The following is a 20,413-nucleotide window of genomic DNA, read 5'->3' on the forward strand; positions in this document are numbered from 1 at the left end:
TTTGACCTTGTCTGCACAATTGCAGCTTCATTTATGATTTGAATTTAATCAAACTTGCACAAAACTTGTGTCACCATAAGATCTCGGTTCCTTTCTTGAACTGGCCAGATCCCATAATGGGTTCTAGAGTTATGGCCCCTGAAAGGGCCAAAATTAGCTATTTTGACCTTGTCTGCACAATAGCAGCTTCATTTATGATTTGATTTTAACCAGACTTGCACACAACTTGTATCACCACAAGATCTTGCTTACTTTCCATAACTGGCCAGATTCCATCATGGGTTCCGGAGTTATGGCCCCTTAAAGGTCCAAAATTGGCTGTTTTGGCTTTTGCAGCCATATAGAGACTTCATTTATGGTTTTATTTGATACAAACGTCCAGAATGTCATCAACAACAATAAATCTTAGATTCCATGACAAATCAGATCCAATCGTAGGTTCCAGAGTTATCTTATATCTTATTACCTCCCCTGATTGTAATCAAAATGGATTTATATCAGTAAGTACTTATAGGACGTATTTGAAATTTCATTATTGTTATTAGTTGGAGTGAGACAATCAGAGTAGATAACTATGGACTGATTTTATGTCAAATTACCTCCCTTTATTTCAAATTAAATTGGGTGTCTCCGTAACTAATGAAGATACTGATCTGAAATTTCATTTATGTCAAGATTTATTTGGCAGATCTTTCTTTTGTTCACTTACAATATATATATTTTTTTAATTACTTCCCTTTTTCGTTACTATAAATAGCTTATTTTTAGTAACTTTTTTATTATTGGCCGTAGGGAAAAACCGAGACCACTTTTCAGTTGTACAACATGGATGGTACCTCCAATTTTTAGGTGTATTTTGACACATCTATACCTTGTAAGAATTTTTTTTCTTTTTGTTTAAATTCTTCCCTTTGTTGTTCCTGTCCTTTGGATTTAGATATTTTTTCTGAGGACCTTCTTGTCCTCAAGTGCAATGATAACAGGTGAGCGATATAGGGCCATCATGGCCCTCTTGTTTTTTTTTTTGTTGTTTTTTTTTTCATAAGTACCATGATTATTTTCGCGCTGTCTGTGGCTAGATCAATAATGTGCACGGAATATTTGCTTCTTCTTAGTAACCATATTTGCTCATGTATCACACTGAGATCGACTAAGGTGCATGGAATACCTGAATTTTCATAATTACTATGACATTCCCGTGTTTTCAGTTGTAAGCTAGACGAAATAGCGAGAAATATCTGCTTTTTATAATAACCTTGAAATTTCCAAGTTTTCTGTAGTAAGATTAACAGTGAAGATTTTTTAAAGTCTTTTTAACTGCCTATTTTGGATAATAGTTTTTTATTTCTCAGCTGTTATTTCAATTTCTACGCGGACAATATGAAATTAATTCATCCGGGTATCTTTCATCTTGGTATGTCATCTGGCATTCTTGCTGAAAGTCTGTGGATTCACCCAAGTAAAAGCCTTTATCTGAACAATATTCCAAAAACACACATTGGTGTTCAGCCACCAATGTTTTGCCTTAACTACCGCTGTGAATTGAACAACAAAAAAAAATAATAATACACAAATAAAAAACTTACAATGAAAGTAAAATATTAAATAATATTTTTAATAACCTATTCACATGATTTTATTGTTTAACAAGTTCTTTATATTAATAGGGGTAAAAGATGTTACACTAAGTGTTACATGTATAGAATATGATTTTTTTTCAGATTTCAAAAATATTGCCAAAAAGACGACAGTAGACTAGAGTGTAAATATGCTATAAAATATTTGAGCTGAGTCACGTGAACAGGAACAACGACAAAAATAATATTGATAGCTTTAGCTTAATCTTGCTTATTTAAGAAATAATAAGTTCCCAAAGGTGGTTTATCGTAGAATAACCAGAGTTTTGAGTTCTTATGCGTAAGAATATATCACGAAGGCAATGCTATCTTATAACTCTCGTAATAAAACTGCAATATAACAAATACAAATCTGAAAACAAAGCACAGCTTTTTGTGCCAATAAATACTCTCGCATTTCATTTTGTAATGAAGATCACTGAAAAGTTTCACAAACATTATTTTTAAACAATTTCGAAATTATACGGTGGCGTGTTTAAGAAAACACTAATCATTTTTTTATTAAGTTATCTAAAATCTCGTGCGCTCGAAATAAGATCTGATCGCTCGAGATAAAAGGCTCGAGATAAGACATTAAGCGCTCAAGATGAGATGTCGGGCGCTCGAGTTAAGATATCGTGCGCTCGAGATAAGATTTCGTGCGCTCGAGATAAGATGTATTGTGCTCCATTTTTTTCTGTAGACTGTTTCTGGAATGACTTCCTACCAAGCTTTTATTAGTCATCTTCACAATGGGCGAGTTTTTTAAAAAAATTTATATGCATTAAGTGGACAGTTTGAACATCCTCTTGTATAAATAGCATGTTGATGATGTGTACGAAGTTTTATTTGAATGTAATGAAACTGTAGTACTTAAGATAGTGTTACGAAAGACCGGATTCTTCACGTATTCTGGGGGAGGGGGATACAACTAAAAGGCATGAAAAAATGTCTGCTCGCTTCGCTCTCATATCATCAATAAGTATTATTAATTTTGCGGGGTGCGATATTTCTATATTCGATATTTATGCATACTGGAAATTTTCTGTTCATTTCACTAGCAGATGCTCCTTACAAGCATTAAGCATAATACTTCTTTTATCATTTGACGCCGCTCGTTATATCTAATACAACGATGGCGGTATTCCTAGTAAAGTGATCAAACCACAATTACATTAGGCTACAACTAGGTTACCTTAGGTAATAATTCCGGCAACATACCAAAATACGGTGTTCCGTTTGGACAATCGTGACATTTTATTTAATATTGTAACACGATCCGATTCATTTTCCTATTAAACAAAGAAGGCAGAAAACAGTGAATTATTTAAGAAATAATATATCTCATCCAGTGATTTGTCGTTGAATAAATCATTGTTTAGAGTTCAGATGCGAAGGAACTTATATCACGAGTGCGCAGCCCGAGTGATATAATAATACGCATCTGAACGACAAACAATGATTTATTCAAGAGCAACTCACTAAATGAGATATATTATTTCGATTCTAACACGTCATCAAGGATTTTTAAGTACATCCTTGATGACATTCATTAAATATTTGCCAGTTTTCAATCGGTTTCTTTTCCAGCGCGCCGCTATGCCGTTTGACGCCATGACGTAATAATTATGACGTCAGAACAGTGATTTCTTTGTTTAACGATTGAAAACCGGCAAATACGATGGTACGATGATGATAACGCGATGACACGATGGTGAAAATGCGATGGTACGATGGTTAAAACGCGATGGTACGATGGTGAAACCACGATGGTACGATGATGATAATGCGATGGCACGATAGTGAAAACGCGATGGTACGATGGTGAAACCACGATGGTACGATGATGATAACGCGATGGCACGATGGTCAAAACGCGATGGTACGATGGTGAAAACGCGATAGTACGATGGTGAAACCACGATGGTACGATGATGATAACGCGATGGCACGATGGTGAAAATGCGATGGTACGATGGTGAAAACGCGATGGCACGATAGTACGATGATGAAAACGCGATGTCACGATGGTGAAAACGCGATGGTACGATGATGAAAACGCGATATTACATCGACATTTCACCATCGTACCATCGCGATTTTATCACCGTGCCATCGCGTTTTCACCATCGTACCATCGTTGTTTCATCATCGTGCCATCGCGCCATCGCGTTTTCGTCATTGTACCTTCGTGCATCGCGGTTTAGTATTAAATAAAAGGTCACGATTGTCCAAACGGAACACCGTACCAAAAAGATCTGCTCACGTAAGATAATCATTATTCAGGAGGTAGATATTCCTATGGAAATGAAAGCTAAAAGCTCTCTTCTGTCAGTGTTGTTTATACTGCAAAGACAAGTTTTACATCTCCTTATATATCATGCTAAAATAAACATAAAAAACACCAAATTGTCACGTCCCCTTACCCAAAATCATGGATCCGCCATGACGTTCACGGAGTGACGGACGGACATATAGACGGTCAGTTCAAATACTTTATGACACACGGGTCTTCGAAACAGCAGGTATGAAAATAAGGAACTAATTGAGTATTATCCCTTGCATACACGGACACAGTCCAATACAAATTAGGTTAATAATAAGAACATGCTATTTATAGACGTATCTTATGAAAAGGAAGTAAAATTATGACGGATAAGATTTGACATTTTTTTTTTATAATTTGTCCTTGAGAAGATTTAAATCTTTTACATTTCGGTCACGGCAGTAGCATCAATACCATCAGATTATTCGCTCGGATTTGGAATTATAAAATATAGACAGTAAAAACGTACAAACTAATTGTCTGAGCAAACAAGTCTGAAACAGGATCAGACAAGTAAATTTCAAAATGGCAGTGTCAGGACGTAAGTCATCAGATTTTAGTGGTTCAGTATCTAAAGGTTCCGCTGAGGACTTTGACCATGAATGTGAACCATGTTTGGCGATTGGTCAGCAAATAGAAGCTCATGGATTTTGTGTGGACTGTCAAGAATACCTGTGTAAGAACTGCTTTGCTTACCATCAACGGATCAAAGCCACGAAAAATCACCAACTTCTTGACAAATGGAGCACGGGCAAACACACTAGCCAAAGGAAGGATTCAGTGATGTGTACTGAAAAGTGTACTCTCCATGGAAATAAAACAATTGAATTTTTCTGTACTCAGCACGACTCACTTGGCTGCACAGTTTGTATTACCCTGAACCACAGAGCATGTAAAATTGATTATATACCTGACAAATGTGCAGGTATTGGGGACACTAAAGAATACAGGGAGACGATGAGGAACCTTGAACAGAAAATGAAAGAGCTTGATGAAGTAACGAAAAGGGCAAATGTCGAAGACAAGGAGATAGATACATGCCATGACAAAGCATTACAAGAAATTATCAAATTTCGGAAGGAAATAAATGATCACTTAGATCAACTGCAAAGGAAAATTCAAGCAGATATTGACAAGAAGAAGTCAGCAGACAAACAAAAAGTCCAGGAAGTCATCAAAATATGTTCCAACATTTCTACAGATATCAGCAAACTTAAGTCCAATCTACAGGACAGCAAATCTTCCCAACAGCACGGACAACTTTACATCAACATTAAACAAGCTCAGTCGAAACTAATGTCAGATGAAATTCAAAAAGCAGAAAAATCCTTGGCTCAGACAAAGACACAGTATATTTTTGAACGCAGCAAAGATCTAGAGAATGCAATATCAAGGCAGGAAATATTTGGGAAGCTGAGTGACCCCACCAACTTGGTTACTCCAAAAAAGAAGAAACCAGTTGACAAATTAACATATAAAGATGATATAAATGTACGCATAAAATCAGATCAGAATGACTGTTATATTACAGGATGTGCAGTCTTGTCCTCTCACAAAATTGTGCTGGCTGATGAGAATAACTCTAAACTGAAAGTTGTGGACAGACAAAGTAAAGTCGTGATAGAAGAGAAGTCACTTGACTCCAAACCATGGGACATTACCGTACTGCCTCAAGATCAGATTGCTGTAACCATGCCAAATAGAAGAGAGATCTATTTAATGTCAACAGCTAGTAAATTGTCAATCATCCGTAAGATCCCAGTTACAGGAGAATGTAGAGGTATAACGTATCACCAAGATCATCTCTATGTGATTTGCTGGGCATCCTTACTGTGTACGTATTTTAGACATACAAGGTAATGTTCAGAACACAATTTCCCTCAATAATAAGGTATTTGATAGCCCTCACTATATTGTGTTCAATGAGGATTCTAGGCTTATCTATATAAGTAACTATTTGACACATAATGTAGTCAGCATCACGTTACAAGGTGATGTATCTGCCGTATACGAGTATAAGGATGTTAGGAAACCACTTGGAATGCTGATGTTAGAAGATGGCTCATTGCTGGTTTGCTGCATGTTCACTGGTATCATACATCGTATCTCGGGAGACTTGAAGCAAGGTCAGACAATGATTGATGGTCTGACATTCCCACGGTCCATATGTTACAACCGTCATCTACAAGAAGTCTATATTGGTTGTGAGAATCAGCTGAAGGTGTTCAGTTTGCAATGACATTTCGTTTCACGTACGGTTCCAGGCAACAAAATTTAATGACATGAACACTGACTGAATTTTCCTTTCCAAGAACAAATAACTTTTGCTATTTTAGTCTATACATTTTATATATTAGTCATATACTTATGTATGTTTGTTTGATTTTTTGCAAGACTTTTATGGATATATATCATTTATTTCAGTTACAATAATGTAATAATTTGTCATTTTGAAATTCTTATAATACTAATAAGTGTTTACGAAGTAACGATCTTTTTTGTATTACAGACCTATTTCTCTGCATGTTGTAGAAAATAAAACATACATACATGGTCAATACTTTTATCTTATGTTACAAATGTTATAAATATGAAATACTTTCTATGTTGTTAGTGTAGTAAATTATGATTTTATATTATCATTCCTTTTCTCAGTGACTTCAACTACTGCAGTTTTTATACCAATTCTTTCGGTCATTAAAGATTGATTTGACATTTTCATAAATTAAATTTTCCAAAAGAAAACTAAGAAGTATTATGTTACTAAACTTGCATTAATGTTGGTAAAACTTATGTCCCAACCATACGCTTGGATGTCAATCAGTTTTCCATATGTGTGCAAATTGTAATTTATATTACATGTATCCACTGACATTATATATAATTCATCTGTAGTACAGTAAATAAATTGTGATGTTTTCTTTGAGCTGTTTTCTTTTCCTGAAATACTAAAATATGTTTTGTTGATACCTTTAAGTTTTTCTTCCCTGAAAGATTTTCTTTCTATCCAGTTAACATGGTACCCTGAAATATTTATTGAAGGTCTATGGCATATATTTCCTTCGTAAAAGCACGTTTTATTGGTATTTTCTTCCATGGAATATTTAACATCAGTTCAATAATTGTTTTTTTTTTCTGTTAAGTTACATAGTTTCCTGTAATATTTTACTTTGTCCAAATCGTACTTAGTCTAGCAGGTAAAAAAGTAAAATATGAAAACGTCGACAAGACAGAAGTTTGAGGTAACTTAATTTGTATTAAATAAAAGCATATGTCTCGGATATCACCTTCCTTTAATACCCAAACAGCGATATTATTCTTATAGCATGAGCTATCAGAGGAATCTGTCCACTACACTGTCTCGATACTGGGAAATAAACAAGGATTATTTCTGACCTATGTGTAAAATAATGTGTCCCTCATAATTTTTAATGGTAGTTCGACGGAAAATGAGTATGTTATTGTTTAACTCAAGTGTCTGTGACCGTGTCTTTTCACAAAAAGTACGAGCACAGGCGATAATCATAGTGTAAATATTGACTGTCATATGCCAAGGCTTCTTCAGATATTAACTCGAAGTCTCACGGATACTTGACCTTATAAGAGTATATACTTAATGAATAACTTGCTGGTCAAAAGTCAAAACTATTACCCGATGTTCAAAAGACTCGGAGCAAATAATATTGATTACTGACCGGTAAGCCATTTCAGTGTTTTTTACATGGTAGGAATGAACATTATTTTTTCTCTTAAGTTTTTACTTCAGCAATGAAAACCTGTGTTGAACTATAGGCCGGTTAATAGTTCAAGCAATTGATCGAGGATTTCATGAGCTGTCACGTGATAATAGGATTTATCATTTACTGACAATATGTAAATATCCTACGAAATCTGACTAGGTATAAGCGACCTCAAGTTATTGATCAGAAATCGATATCACTGCTTAGACTCATTAAAACTGTTGAGACTCATTAAAGCAGCATGCCTCAAAAATTCGCTAAAATAATCTTTCTTTCAAATTGAAGTTTGGTCATATTATGAAGATTAGAATATGAATTTTTGTTTCTAAAATATTTTAAAAGTTCCAAATCAAGAAAAAAAAATGACCGCGCCGGGAATCGATGCCCGGACCGCCGCGGCAATAAAGACATTTTTCCGTCGTCGTAACCAATAGCGCTATAGCTGAAGTAGTAATAATGACTTCAAAATATAGATATTTATAATCAAGACAGTTTACCTGGGGTAAAAGCGTGACAAACGCTTTTCGATTTTCATCGTAAAAAGTAGTAAAAACAGCAAATTCTCACGTGTTTCCGTAACATAAAATTTGTCAGTAATTAACTTTTAAAGCCTTCTTAAGAAATATAGCATTTATTTCAAGATATCTAAAAAAAATTATTTTTTTGTTGTCGAACGATCTGGAGGCATGCTGCTTTAAATGTCACTACGGCTTTTAGACATATTATAGCTCTCTGATGTGTTAATCCTTACCGTGCTAAATTTCTATAATGAAGTTGTCCATGTTTCAATTTGGACAGTACTATTTACTGTTAAAAAGGATCCTTACCAAAAAGATACTGACTGTATGGTGAACAGTGCAGGTCATGATCAGATTGCAAGGATGTGGAGTTCATTTCATCCTCAAATCCCCCTGGATGCTTTGAATTTCAGGAGTAACAAAGATACGATCCGAATTTGGAACAAGTGAAAAATGATTTAATTAAACTTGCGATTTCAAACTACTGACTGTTAATACGTTAATTTCTCATCTTATACAGTTCCCAACGAAGACCTGAGTTTATTTCCAGCTTCAACCCGTACGTATCTGTTGCATTTGAATTAATGTTTAATATTTTTCAACTGTGTTATTTCCCAGCGACATTTTCTAATTATACTTACTGGCAAAAGTAGAAGTTAACTGCTGTAACTTCTGTAACTGTTAACTAGCTTTTCTGAACTACCTGGAGTAAATAGAGTTCAGACATACCGGACAAGAATATGTATGTATGAAGAGCAATTGAAAAATACAGCCTCTATCGCATACAAAAAGGTTTTTCTTTGATTTGACCTAGTGACCTACTTTTTGACCCCAGATGAGCCATATTCTTTCATCGAGGCAATCATTTTGACCATTTCATGACGATCAATTGAAAAATACTGCCTCTATCGCATACACAAGGTATTTCTTTGATTTGACCTAGTGACCTAGTTTTTGACCATCGAATAATTAGAGACAAAGAGAAAGTTCATCAAAACTTTAACCAAGGTATGAACGTGGAACGGAAGATAGATGCCTACTCAAATAGAATACCTCTCAACATATTTCATATAGTCAAGCTAAGAAGGAAAAACAAGTTTGAAGCATCTGATAAAGGACACTTTTGTGAAACTTTTGCTATGTTTGTATTGTACAGAAAGTTCAATTATGCGGAAGAGGACGGACGTAATGTATGGATCTATGATGGAATTCCTCGAGGATACAGACAATGTGTCAAATACCATCATTAACCCACATCATTGGCAACGTTAGAGTAACAGCTAATCGCACCAGTGGAATGTTTATGTATCTGTTTGGATTGTACAAAATATTTCAAGGTTGTATAAACAAGACGGCCAAGATGGCCCTAGGTCGCTCACCTGTGTAACACACCATAACAGTGTTAACATGTTTACCTAGTGATTTCATGGAGACAAATATTCTGACCAATTTCCATCAAGATTGGACCAAAAAACGAGGCCTCTCGAGTGTAAACAAGCATTTTCTTTTATTGACATAGTGACCTAGATTTTTACCCTACATAACCCATATTCAAACTCGTCCGAAATTTCACGAAAAACATCCTGATAAGTTTCGTGAAGATTGGAGCAAAACAGTGGGCACTAGTGTGTATACAAGCTTTTCCTATGATTTGACCTAGTGACCCAGTTTATGACCCCGAGAGACCCAGATTTAAAATCATCCAAGCCTTCATGATAACAAAGATTCTGACAAAAAATTATGAAGATAGAATAAACAAGAGGGCCAAGATGGCCCTAGGTCGCTCACCTGAGAAACACACCATAACACACAATAACAGTGTAAACATGTTTGACCTAGTGATTTCATGGAAAAAATATTCTGACCAGTTATCATTAAAATTGGAGCAACAATCTTGAGTATAAATAAGTATTTTCTTTGATTTGACCAAGTGACCTAGTTTTTGACCCCAGATGACCCATATTCGAACTTGACCAAGATTTCATCAAGGCTATCATTCTGACCAAATTTCATGAAGATCAATTTAAAAATACAGCCTATATCGCATACACAAGGTTTTTCTTTGATTTGACCTAGTGACCTAGTTTTTGACCCCAGATGACCCATATTCGAACTTGACCTAGATTTCCTCAAGGCAACCATTCTGACCAAATTTTATGAAAATCCAATGTAAAATGCAACCCCTATTACATATACAATGTTTTTCCTTGATTTGACCTAGTGACCTAGGTTTTAAACCCAGATAATCTATATTCAAACTTGACCTAGATTTCATCAAGGCTATCATTCTGGCAAAATTTCATGAAGATCAGTTGAAAAATATAGCCTCTATCGCATACACAAGGTTTTTCTTTGATTTAACCTAGTGACCTACTTTTTGACCGCAGATAAACCATATTAAAACTTGACCTAGATTTCATCAAGGCAATCATTCTGACCAAATTTCATATAGATCAATTGAAAAGTACAGCCTCTATCGCATAAAGAAGGGTTCTCTTATATTTGACCTACTTTTTGACCGCAGATGACCCATTTTCAAATTTAACGTAGATTTTATTAAGGCAATCATTCTGACCAAATTGTATGAAGATCAATTGAAAAATAAAGTCTCTATCGCATACACATGGTTTTTCTTTTTTTTTTTGACCTAGTGACCTACTTTTTAATCCAAGATGACTCATATGCAAACCCGACTTAGATTTTATCAAGGCAATCATTCTGATTTTTTTCAGGAAGATCAATTGAAAAATATAGCCTCTATCGCATACACAATGTTTTTCTTTTATTTGACCAAGTGACCTACTTTTTGACACCAGATGACCCATATTCAAACTTGACTTAGACTTCATCAAGGCTATCATTCTGACCAAATTTCATGAAGATCAATTGAAAAATAAGCCTTTATCGCATATACAAGCTTTTCCGTTGATTTAACCTAGTGACCTTTTTTTTTGACACCAGATGATCCATATTGGAACCCGACCTAGATTTTATCAAGGCAATCATTCTGACCAAAATTCATGAAGATTAATTGAAAAATACAGACTCTAGCGCATACACAATGTTTTTCTCTGATTTGACCTAGTGACATAGTTTTTGACCCCAGATGACCCATTTTCGAACCCGACCTAGATTTCATCAAGGCAATCATTCCGACCAAAATTCATGAAGATTAATTGAAAAATACAGCCTCTATCGCATATAAAAGTTTTTCTTTGATTTGACCTAGTGACCTTGTTTTTCTTAGTCATTCTGACCACAATTCTCGAAGATTAATTGAAAAATACAGCCTCTATCGCACACACAATGTTTTTCTTTGATTTGACCTAGTTACCTAGTTTATGACCCCAGATGATCCATTTTCAAAATTGGCCTAGATTTCATCAAGTTTATCATTCTGACCAAAATTCAAGAAGATTTCTTGAAAATTACAGCCTCTATCACATACACAATGATTTTCTTTAATTTGACCTAGTGACCTAGTTTTTAAGCCCAGATAACCGAGTTTCAAACTCGTCCTAGATTTCATTAAGGTAATGATTCTGGCTAAATTTCATGAAGATCAGTTGAAAAATACAGCCTCTATGGCATACACAAGCTAAATGTTGACAGATGACAGACGATGTACATCGAGCGATCAGAAAAACTCACCTGGGCATTCCCCTAGGGTGTAAACAAGCTTACTTTTTTATCTGACCTGGTGACCTAGTTTTTGACCCCACATGACCCAGATAAAAAATTCATACGATATTTCATGCAGACAAACATTCTGATCAAGTTTCATGCACACCTAATAAACAAGAGTGACAACAAGCTTGATTTGACTGGGTGACCTAGTTTTTGACCCCATATGACACAGTTTCAAACTTGGCCTAGGAATCATCAAGATAAAACATTCTGACCAAGTTTTATGAAGATAGGTTCATAAATGTGTCCTGAAGAGTGTTAGCACGCTTTTCCTTTGATGTAACCTGATGACCTAGTTTCTGACTCCATATGACTCAGTTTCTAATTTGGCTTAGAAATCATCAAGTTAAACATTCTGACCAAATTTTATGAAGACAGGGTCATAAATGTGGCCTCTAGGTTGTTAACAAGCTTTTCCTTTGATTAGACCTAATGAGCTAGTTTTTGACCTGACATAACCCAGTTTCGATCCAGGCCTACAGATCATCAAGATAATCATTAGGTGCACGTTTGTATGAAATCAAAGCATAAATGAAACCTCTATATGTCTGAAAGGGCCAAAATAGAAAATTTTACCCCTTTCATGGGCTGTAACTCTAGAATACATGTTGGAATCTAGTCGGTTTTCAAAAGGAACCAAGATCTTTCTGTGACTTAAATTGTGTGTAAGTGTGATTAAAATCAAATATAAAATGTTACTTCTATCGTGTTCACAAGGTTAAAATTACCAAACTTTGGCTCTTTTAGGGTCGATCAGGGGACATAACTCCGAAACCTATGATTGGATCTGACAGATTCATCATTGAATTCAAGATTTAAAATAGCAAATTTGGGCCTTTAAGGGGCCATAACTCTGCAACCCATGATGGGATCTGGTCAGTTTTCGAAAGGAACTGAGACATTATGCCAATACAAGTTGTGTGCAAGTTAAAGTTGATTGCAAAATGTTGTCTCTATCGTCACATAATCGTGTTCACAAACCAAAAACAGCAAATTTTGGCCCTTTAAGGGGCCATAACTCTGCAACCCATGATGGGATCTGGCCAGTTTTCGAAAGGAACCGAGATATTATGCCCATACAAGTTGCGTGCAAGTTTGATTAAAATCAAGTACAAAATGTGGTTTCTATAGTGTTCACAAGGAAATTGTGGATGGACGGACGACGAACGAAGGGGGATCACAAAAGCTCACGCTGTGAGCTATTGTGACAGGTGAGCCAAAAACAATGAAATATTTTGTTGTAAATCTCTGGGACGGCATGTTTTCTTCTATCAGTAAGTTTGTTGTTGTTCGATTTAACGTCGCACCGACACATGATAGGTCATATGGCGACTTTCCAGCTTTAATGGTGGAGGAAGACCTCAGGTGCCCCTCCATGCATTATTTCATCACGAGCGGGCACCTGGGGGTAGAACCACCGACCTTCCGTAAGCCAGCTGGATGGCTTCCTCACATGAAGAATTCAACGCCCCGAGTGAGGCTCAAACCTACATCGATGAGGGGCAAGTGATTTGAAGTCAGCGACCTTAACCACTCAGCCACGGAGGCCCCCAAAGTCTATAGTAATTCTGACGTATATGGTAATTCTAATGTATATGATAATTCTGACGTATATGATAATTCTGACATATATATGGTAATTAATTCTAACCTATTATTATGATAATTCTGACATAATATGGTAATTCTGATGTATATGGTAATAGTGACGTATATGATAATTCTGATGTATACTGTAAATCTGATGTCTATAGTAATTCTGACGTGTATGATAATTCTGACATATATAATTCTGACGTGTACTGTAAATCTGACATATATGGTAATTCTGACGTATACTGTGAATCTGGTGTATATACTAATTTTGACATATATGGTAATTCTGACGTATATAGTTCTGATGAATACTGTTAATCTGGTGTATATTCTGGCATATATGGTAATTCCAACATATATGGTAATTCTGACGTACAATGTATATGATAATTCTGATGTATATGGTAATTCTGACATATATAGAAATTCTGGCGTATATAGTAATTCTGGCATATATGATAATTCTGATGTACATACTGTAAATCTGGTGTATATGGTAATTCTGAAATTTATGAGAATTCTGACGTCTATAGCTATTCTGACATAATTATGTGATAATTCTGACATAATTATGTGATAATTCTGATGTATACTGTAATTCCAGTGTATATGGTAATTCTGACATATATGGTAATTTTGATTGACCATCATAGTAATAGAGAAATATTAATTATCTGACCTGTGCCTCAGTAACAGACAAAATGTTTGAGAAATTTGGTTGCTATCTACATAATATTGTCATCTTGCTTTCTTTTCAGACAATCATGTATGCACGAAATTCTAGTTACAGCATCTGAATATCTGTGGAATAAGAGAAATGTCTAAACTATGACAAGACATAATGAAACTATAGTGAATTTGGACAGATAGACAGGCCTCATGTCACTGGCTCAGTCTTTAACAAACAGAAAACATTTTTTGTTACTAAGAATTTATTAGGTCTACTAAATCATTTAAAAATGGATAACAAAAAAATATGTGTAATAACCAAATAAACATTTACAACACACACATATTCTCATTCAAACTTTCAGTCCTCTATTGTAAGAGTAAACAAAATGTACAATCAAGTTGTTAGATGACCCAAAACAATTCAATTTTGTGACATAATTTTCAATACTGGTCTACAAGTAAGAATTTATGAAGATCAAAAAGTACAAAAAAGCACCCAATTAAGCTGTGTCCACAGCAAGGATAACATCATAAAGCTAGTGATAAGTCTCTTTTACAAAGGATATGTTTTATAAATTATAGAGGACAAACTATTACATGTTTCAGACAGAAAAAATGGCACCACATTGTTTGACTAAAAACACAAAATAACAACTGGGACTTGTCTCAAGATTTGAAATAAAAAAATGAATCAGTACAGCAATGAGAATATGGTGTTCCAAAGAGTGTCAGACAAAATCTATTTGAACATAATAATTGTGATTAAGAAGTTATAAAGTAAAATGTATACCAGAAAACGATGGAATTTATTAACACAAACCCCTTGACCTTTTTCACTTTTCAACTTAAATAATGTCTTATTCATGTTATTATCTTCTATCATAATAATATATGTAAGAATCCATGAAAATTCAATAACATACTCTTGTTTCAGTCCACCATTATGATTATTTATTTTTTCTTATAACCACATGTTGAACTTAAATAACATGTAACTGGGGGAATAAAGGAAATGTTCTATTCTGTACCATTCTGTTCTGTTAAGTTAAACTTCGATCGAAACTGTATAAATTTCTACTGTATTTCATATCAACACAAATTTTAATGACTTATAATTTTAAAAATATTATTCGAAAAATCTCAGTTTGCTTTAAAAAGTATGGTACATGTATTTTGACTTTACCATAGAGACAAGTCCCCTTAAAAACTGACTAGAAGACTAGAAATAATGCTTAAAGAAAGGAATGTAAATTTGCTTCTGGTTTTGAATGACCTTGAAACATCAAACTAGTTCAAGGTCATTTAGTCAAACGATGAAGTTTCAAATAAAGCAATAAGCCCCTGTTCAATGAAATGGAGAAAATCATTCATTAAGCAAACAAATACAAAAAACAGACAGATACCGCCAATAAATACACATGTATAATTTTTGCTGTAAAAAGGCTGAACTCCAGACTTACATCAAAATTTCAAAAATCTTAAAACAGATGAAGAGAAATCATTTAATTTTGTGAGCATGAAATTTCCTGGTCTGGGCTAAAACAGCTATTTCATGGAGGCATAAATTGGCAGATTTTGACCTCTGAACATAAAATAAATGGAAATCCTATTGCTTCCTTGGCACTGAAGTTTGTAGATTAAGAACATTTGTTCGCCATGGAGTGCAGTGTATGCACATTCCAAAACCCTGAGAATACAGCAACTTCGCCTAAGCCAGCCATGCCGGTAACCTACACAATACGATGCATCCGCATCCTCAAAAAGGATGTTTTAACACTGCATATATAGGAGACCTAACATGGCTGACATTTCAACGGGTTCAAAATCCGTATACACTACACACTTTGTCTCAATTACTTTGTTTCATTTTCTTCCTGTAATAGCCACAGACGACCGCCGAACACAAGGTATTTTGCAACCTTTTTCTAAATAATCCCTTAAAGGGAGGTAATTCAGCTTAAGTACAGAAGATGGCCATAACAAGATTGACTCAATCATGAAATCCGTGACAATTAGTCTACCATGAAAATTAATTATTTTGCATCTATCCAGCATCCAAAATCAATACCATTCAAGCTGATATCACGGTGCCTATACCACGTGACTTTTATGGCTATGTGTGGGTATAAAAAACATAAACAGTCGTCGATTCAGGTAACATTTTTTATGATAACTTTCTTAATCCTGCACCAATTTTATTCAAATAAAGACGAGGGTCCGGCCATAAGAAAGATACAATCACGACCCATCAGTTTGAAAAGAATAAATTCGTATTTTTGTCGAAAAGTGCAACCGCGCATTTTTTTGTCAGATTGCGGACGTGCTATGTGTGGGTGCATTCTGTTAAAATCGTTTATAAAACCCTTAAAAATGCGTTCAGCGACAGGGCAAATGGAACCGAGAATGTTATTTTACCTTGTTTGACAGTTGCAAAATGATCGTTAAGAAATATAGCGTATTCCTCTCGTTTTTTAAATAAATAAAAAAAATGCTATGTGTGGGTGCCGCTAAATTTATGCTATGTGTGGGAGTAAACTCATAAAAATGATACCGTTGCTTGAGATACTTGCACTAAGTGAGTTTTAACTTACTCGTGTTACGTTCATAGAAATGAGTATCCATCTAGCATAACTGATCTTTTTTTTTTTTTTTTTTTTTTAGAAAGTCGCTGTGTTATAGAGAATAGCGCGTCAGATTCATTGTTGTTATTGATTACGAGCGCGTGTTATCAAACATAATTATTTAAACGTTAAAACTCGGAAATATGTTTGAAGTAAAATTTATGAAAAGTTATTTCCAATCTCCTTCAGTTGTATTAAAGTGTAGTTTTTTATCTTGATGCATAAACAACGTTTTTCATAAACACGCAATTGAATCAGTGTCCCTAAGGTAGTTTTAAAGGGCAGTATGTGTTACAATATAGTGTAGAGCATAGATCGTAGCCTTGGATTTATTGTAGCTTTTCGCTATACGTTTGAAACAACACAAATTACTACTATTACAGGGTTGTAGTTCAAACCACTTTTCAAGCATAAAGAAAGGGCTTCAATCCCTCCAACGAAAGTAAAGTACCTGCGGTAGTGCATGTAAAAACTGCTATTAAATTCATACCACACAAATAACGCATGGAGTCATTTCATCAGAGTCGTTATTCATACATAGATCACTGTACGTCAGTATTGCGTCTTAACTGTTCACACGAAAATATAAACACATAGTTAAGAAATGATATTTTGATAAAAGTTTATATACAGAAACAGTAAAAAGGTAAGACAATATGGTGAACTCTTCCGTGCCAAACAACAAGGTGAATCATATTGCATGGAGAGTTTACTTGCCTGATTACCCATTTTACTATTGAAAATATTTTGTATATAAACAATGTTCAAAATATCGTCTGTGACTATAACTAATATTAGGATTGACATATATGTTGTGATGCAGTAAGTTTGTTTGTTTATTCGTTTGATTTCAACGCCCTGTTTCAACAGTCGGAGTCATGAAGTTTTTGAAGTTTGAAGTTTATTCAAATATATTCCACTGAGCTATAAGCCCACGGTGGCACACATATACATAATATAAACGAACAGCGGTGATATACAATATATATGGGGAAAGTAAGACAAACTTAATTTTTACAAATATATAAAAACGTTACGAAACAGAAAGTTGTATACCAAAAAACAAATCTATGACATCATATAGAGAAATGCATAAAACACTGGCCGTATTATGTTTGATATCCCAGATTGATCAGTTAGATCTATCAATTTAATGAATTCCATATACATAATTATTTACAACTCAAATATAATTATAATTATGACATATGAGGCGGGCAGTTCACCTAACCATCGTTCCTGAGAAGTACCAGTATACTAGACTCCCATCTTCCGTAAGCAACTGCATACTTTCTCACATAAAGAGACATAGTGGGTAGCTGGGGCTCGAACCTACGGTCTTCTATCAGTGAGAGGTTGCAGTGGTTTGAAATCAGCGACCTTAACCACTCGACCACGGAGGTAGGTCACAGTAGATAAGTATAATGGAGTGTCCTTTATCACTAACAAAGTAGAAGACAATCAAAATATTGGTAAAATTATCTGTTAGATCATTTTAAGAGAAGTTCCTTGGACAGTTCACCCCCTTCATAACAAACAATTTTATTCTTAATATGTTTGATTTCTTTGGAGCCTTATTTTCTGCAATGGTCTTGTTAGAATGAATGTAGGCGCTTACAAAACCAACACAAAAAAGCAAAAGCTATGATAGATATTATCTCACAACAGACCTGTGACGAACTCTTCTAAAATCACAAACTGAAATTTTAATTATCAAGAAATGTAATTGATTGAGTGTTTCTTTAAAATTATTTGGCTGTACTTTTAGCGATAGACGCGCTACAGATTGGTTTTGTAAGCGCCTACATTCATTCTAACAAGACTGCGCCCTCGTGATATAATTCCTTTGCATCTGAATTCCAAACAATGATTTATTCAGCGACAAATCACTGGATGAGATACATGTATATTATTTCTTAAATAGGCTAGCGCTCTGATGAAATGACTCCATGTGTTATGTGTGTGGTATGAATTTAATAGCAGTTTTTTACATGCACTATCGCAGGTACTTTACTTTCGTTCGAGTGATTGAAGCACTTTCTTTATGCTTGAAAAGTGGTTTGAACTACAACTCTGAAGTAGTAGTAATTTGTGTTGTTTCAAACGTATAGCGCAAAGCTACAATAAATACCATTTTAGCTGCAACTAACCACGAACTAGGTGAGCAGTGGAATTTACAATGGAGCAGCATCCAAGGCTACGATCTATGCTCTACACTATATTGTCACACATACTGCCCTTTAAAACTACCTTAGGGACACTGATTCAATTGCGTGTTTATGAAAAACGTTGTTTATGCATCAAGATAAAAAAAAACACTTCAACACAACTGAAGGAGATTGGAAATAACTTTTTCATAAATTTTGCTTCAAACATATATCAGACTTTTAACGTTTATTTTAGCATAAAACTGCTGTTACTGTCACTTTTCGGGGGTGTTTTAACAGGAGAGAAAACGTGTGTTAACAGAGAGATTCTCGCGCTCACGTGCTGTTATAACACCTTTATATATATGCACGTTCCATGGCAGAGCGTAACGCATTACCTGATTACAGCACCAAAACGGATAATTCAAAATGAAATGACGTCAACGTGACAAAACAACGTAGACTTTACCGCGCATTTCATGGAAATTCAATGACATTGCGGAACAATATATTCATTTTCCCGTTTTTAACGCGTTTTATGCTAGAATAGCGTTAGCGTATATTCTTTTCGTGTTATAACGTCTTTAGAATCCCTTGGGAATCGTTGGTACCCTCACCGTAACGGGCTCGGGTACCAACCAATCCCTCGAGATTCTGCAGATGTTATAACACGAAAAAACATGCGTTATTCCTACAAAGATGTTTGATAACACGCGCTGGTAATCAATAAAAACAATGAATCTGACGCGCTATTCTCTATAACACAGCAACTTTCTAAATAAAAATAAAAAAGATCAGTTATGCTAGATGGATACTCATTTCTCTATGAATGTAACACGAGTAAGTTAAAACTCACTTAGTGCAAGTATCTCAAGCAACGGTATCATTTTTGTGAGTTTACTCCCACACATAGCATAAATTTAGCGGCACCCACACACAGCATTTTTTTATTTATTTAAAAAACGAGAGGAATACGCTATATTTCTTAACGATCATTTTGCAACTGTCAAACAAGGTAAAATTACATTCTCGGTTCCATTTGCCCTGTCGCTGAACGCATTTTTAAGGGTTTTATAAACGATTTTAACAGAATGCACCCACACATAGCACGTCCGCAATCTGACAAAAAAATGCGCGGTTGCACTTTTCGACAAAAATACGAATTTATTCTTTTCAAACTGATGGGCCGTGATTGTATCTTTCTTATGGCCGGACCCTCGTCTTTATTTGAATAAAATTGGTGCAGGATTAAGAAGGTTATCATGAAAAATGTTACCTGAATCGACGACTGTTTATGTTTTTTATACCCACACATAGCCATAAAAGTCACGTGGTATAGGCACCGTGTGATGTATAACAAGTATGAGACAGATTATGCTCTCTTATTTAGTGAATTCACTGTTAACAGTCAGTCTTAAGAATTCCGAAATGCACATGTTTGTGCTTTAGCATAGGATGCCGTATAATATATTTTGAATTAGCGAGTCGCT

General features: G+C 34.9%; 1 protein-coding gene across 1 annotated transcript; it reads left to right on the forward strand.

Moving 5' to 3' along the window:
- The first annotated feature begins 4,467 nt into the window (after window positions 1-4,467).
- Window positions 4,468-6,181, forward strand: LOC123535898 (E3 ubiquitin/ISG15 ligase TRIM25-like). Its single transcript, XM_053527721.1, has 2 exons — window positions 4,468-5,692; window positions 5,790-6,181. The coding sequence occupies exons 1-2, from the start codon at window positions 4,468-4,470 to the stop codon at window positions 6,179-6,181; spliced, it is 1,617 nt and encodes a 538-aa protein (XP_053383696.1).
- The last annotated feature ends 14,232 nt before the right edge of the window (window positions 6,182-20,413 follow it).

This window comes from Mercenaria mercenaria, chromosome 17 (assembly GCF_021730395.1).
Source record: "Mercenaria mercenaria strain notata chromosome 17, MADL_Memer_1, whole genome shotgun sequence".
NCBI classification, from domain to species: domain Eukaryota; kingdom Metazoa; phylum Mollusca; class Bivalvia; order Venerida; family Veneridae; genus Mercenaria; species Mercenaria mercenaria.

Coding starts and splice junctions, on each gene's coding strand:
- LOC123535898 (XM_053527721.1), top strand. CDS start 4,468: ATGGCAGTGTCAGGACGTAAGTCATCAGATTTTAGTGGTTCAGTATCT. Junction 5,693..5,789: donor TAGTAAATTGTCAATCATCC/GTAAGATCCCAG, acceptor TACGTATTTTAG/ACATACAAGGTAATGTTCAG.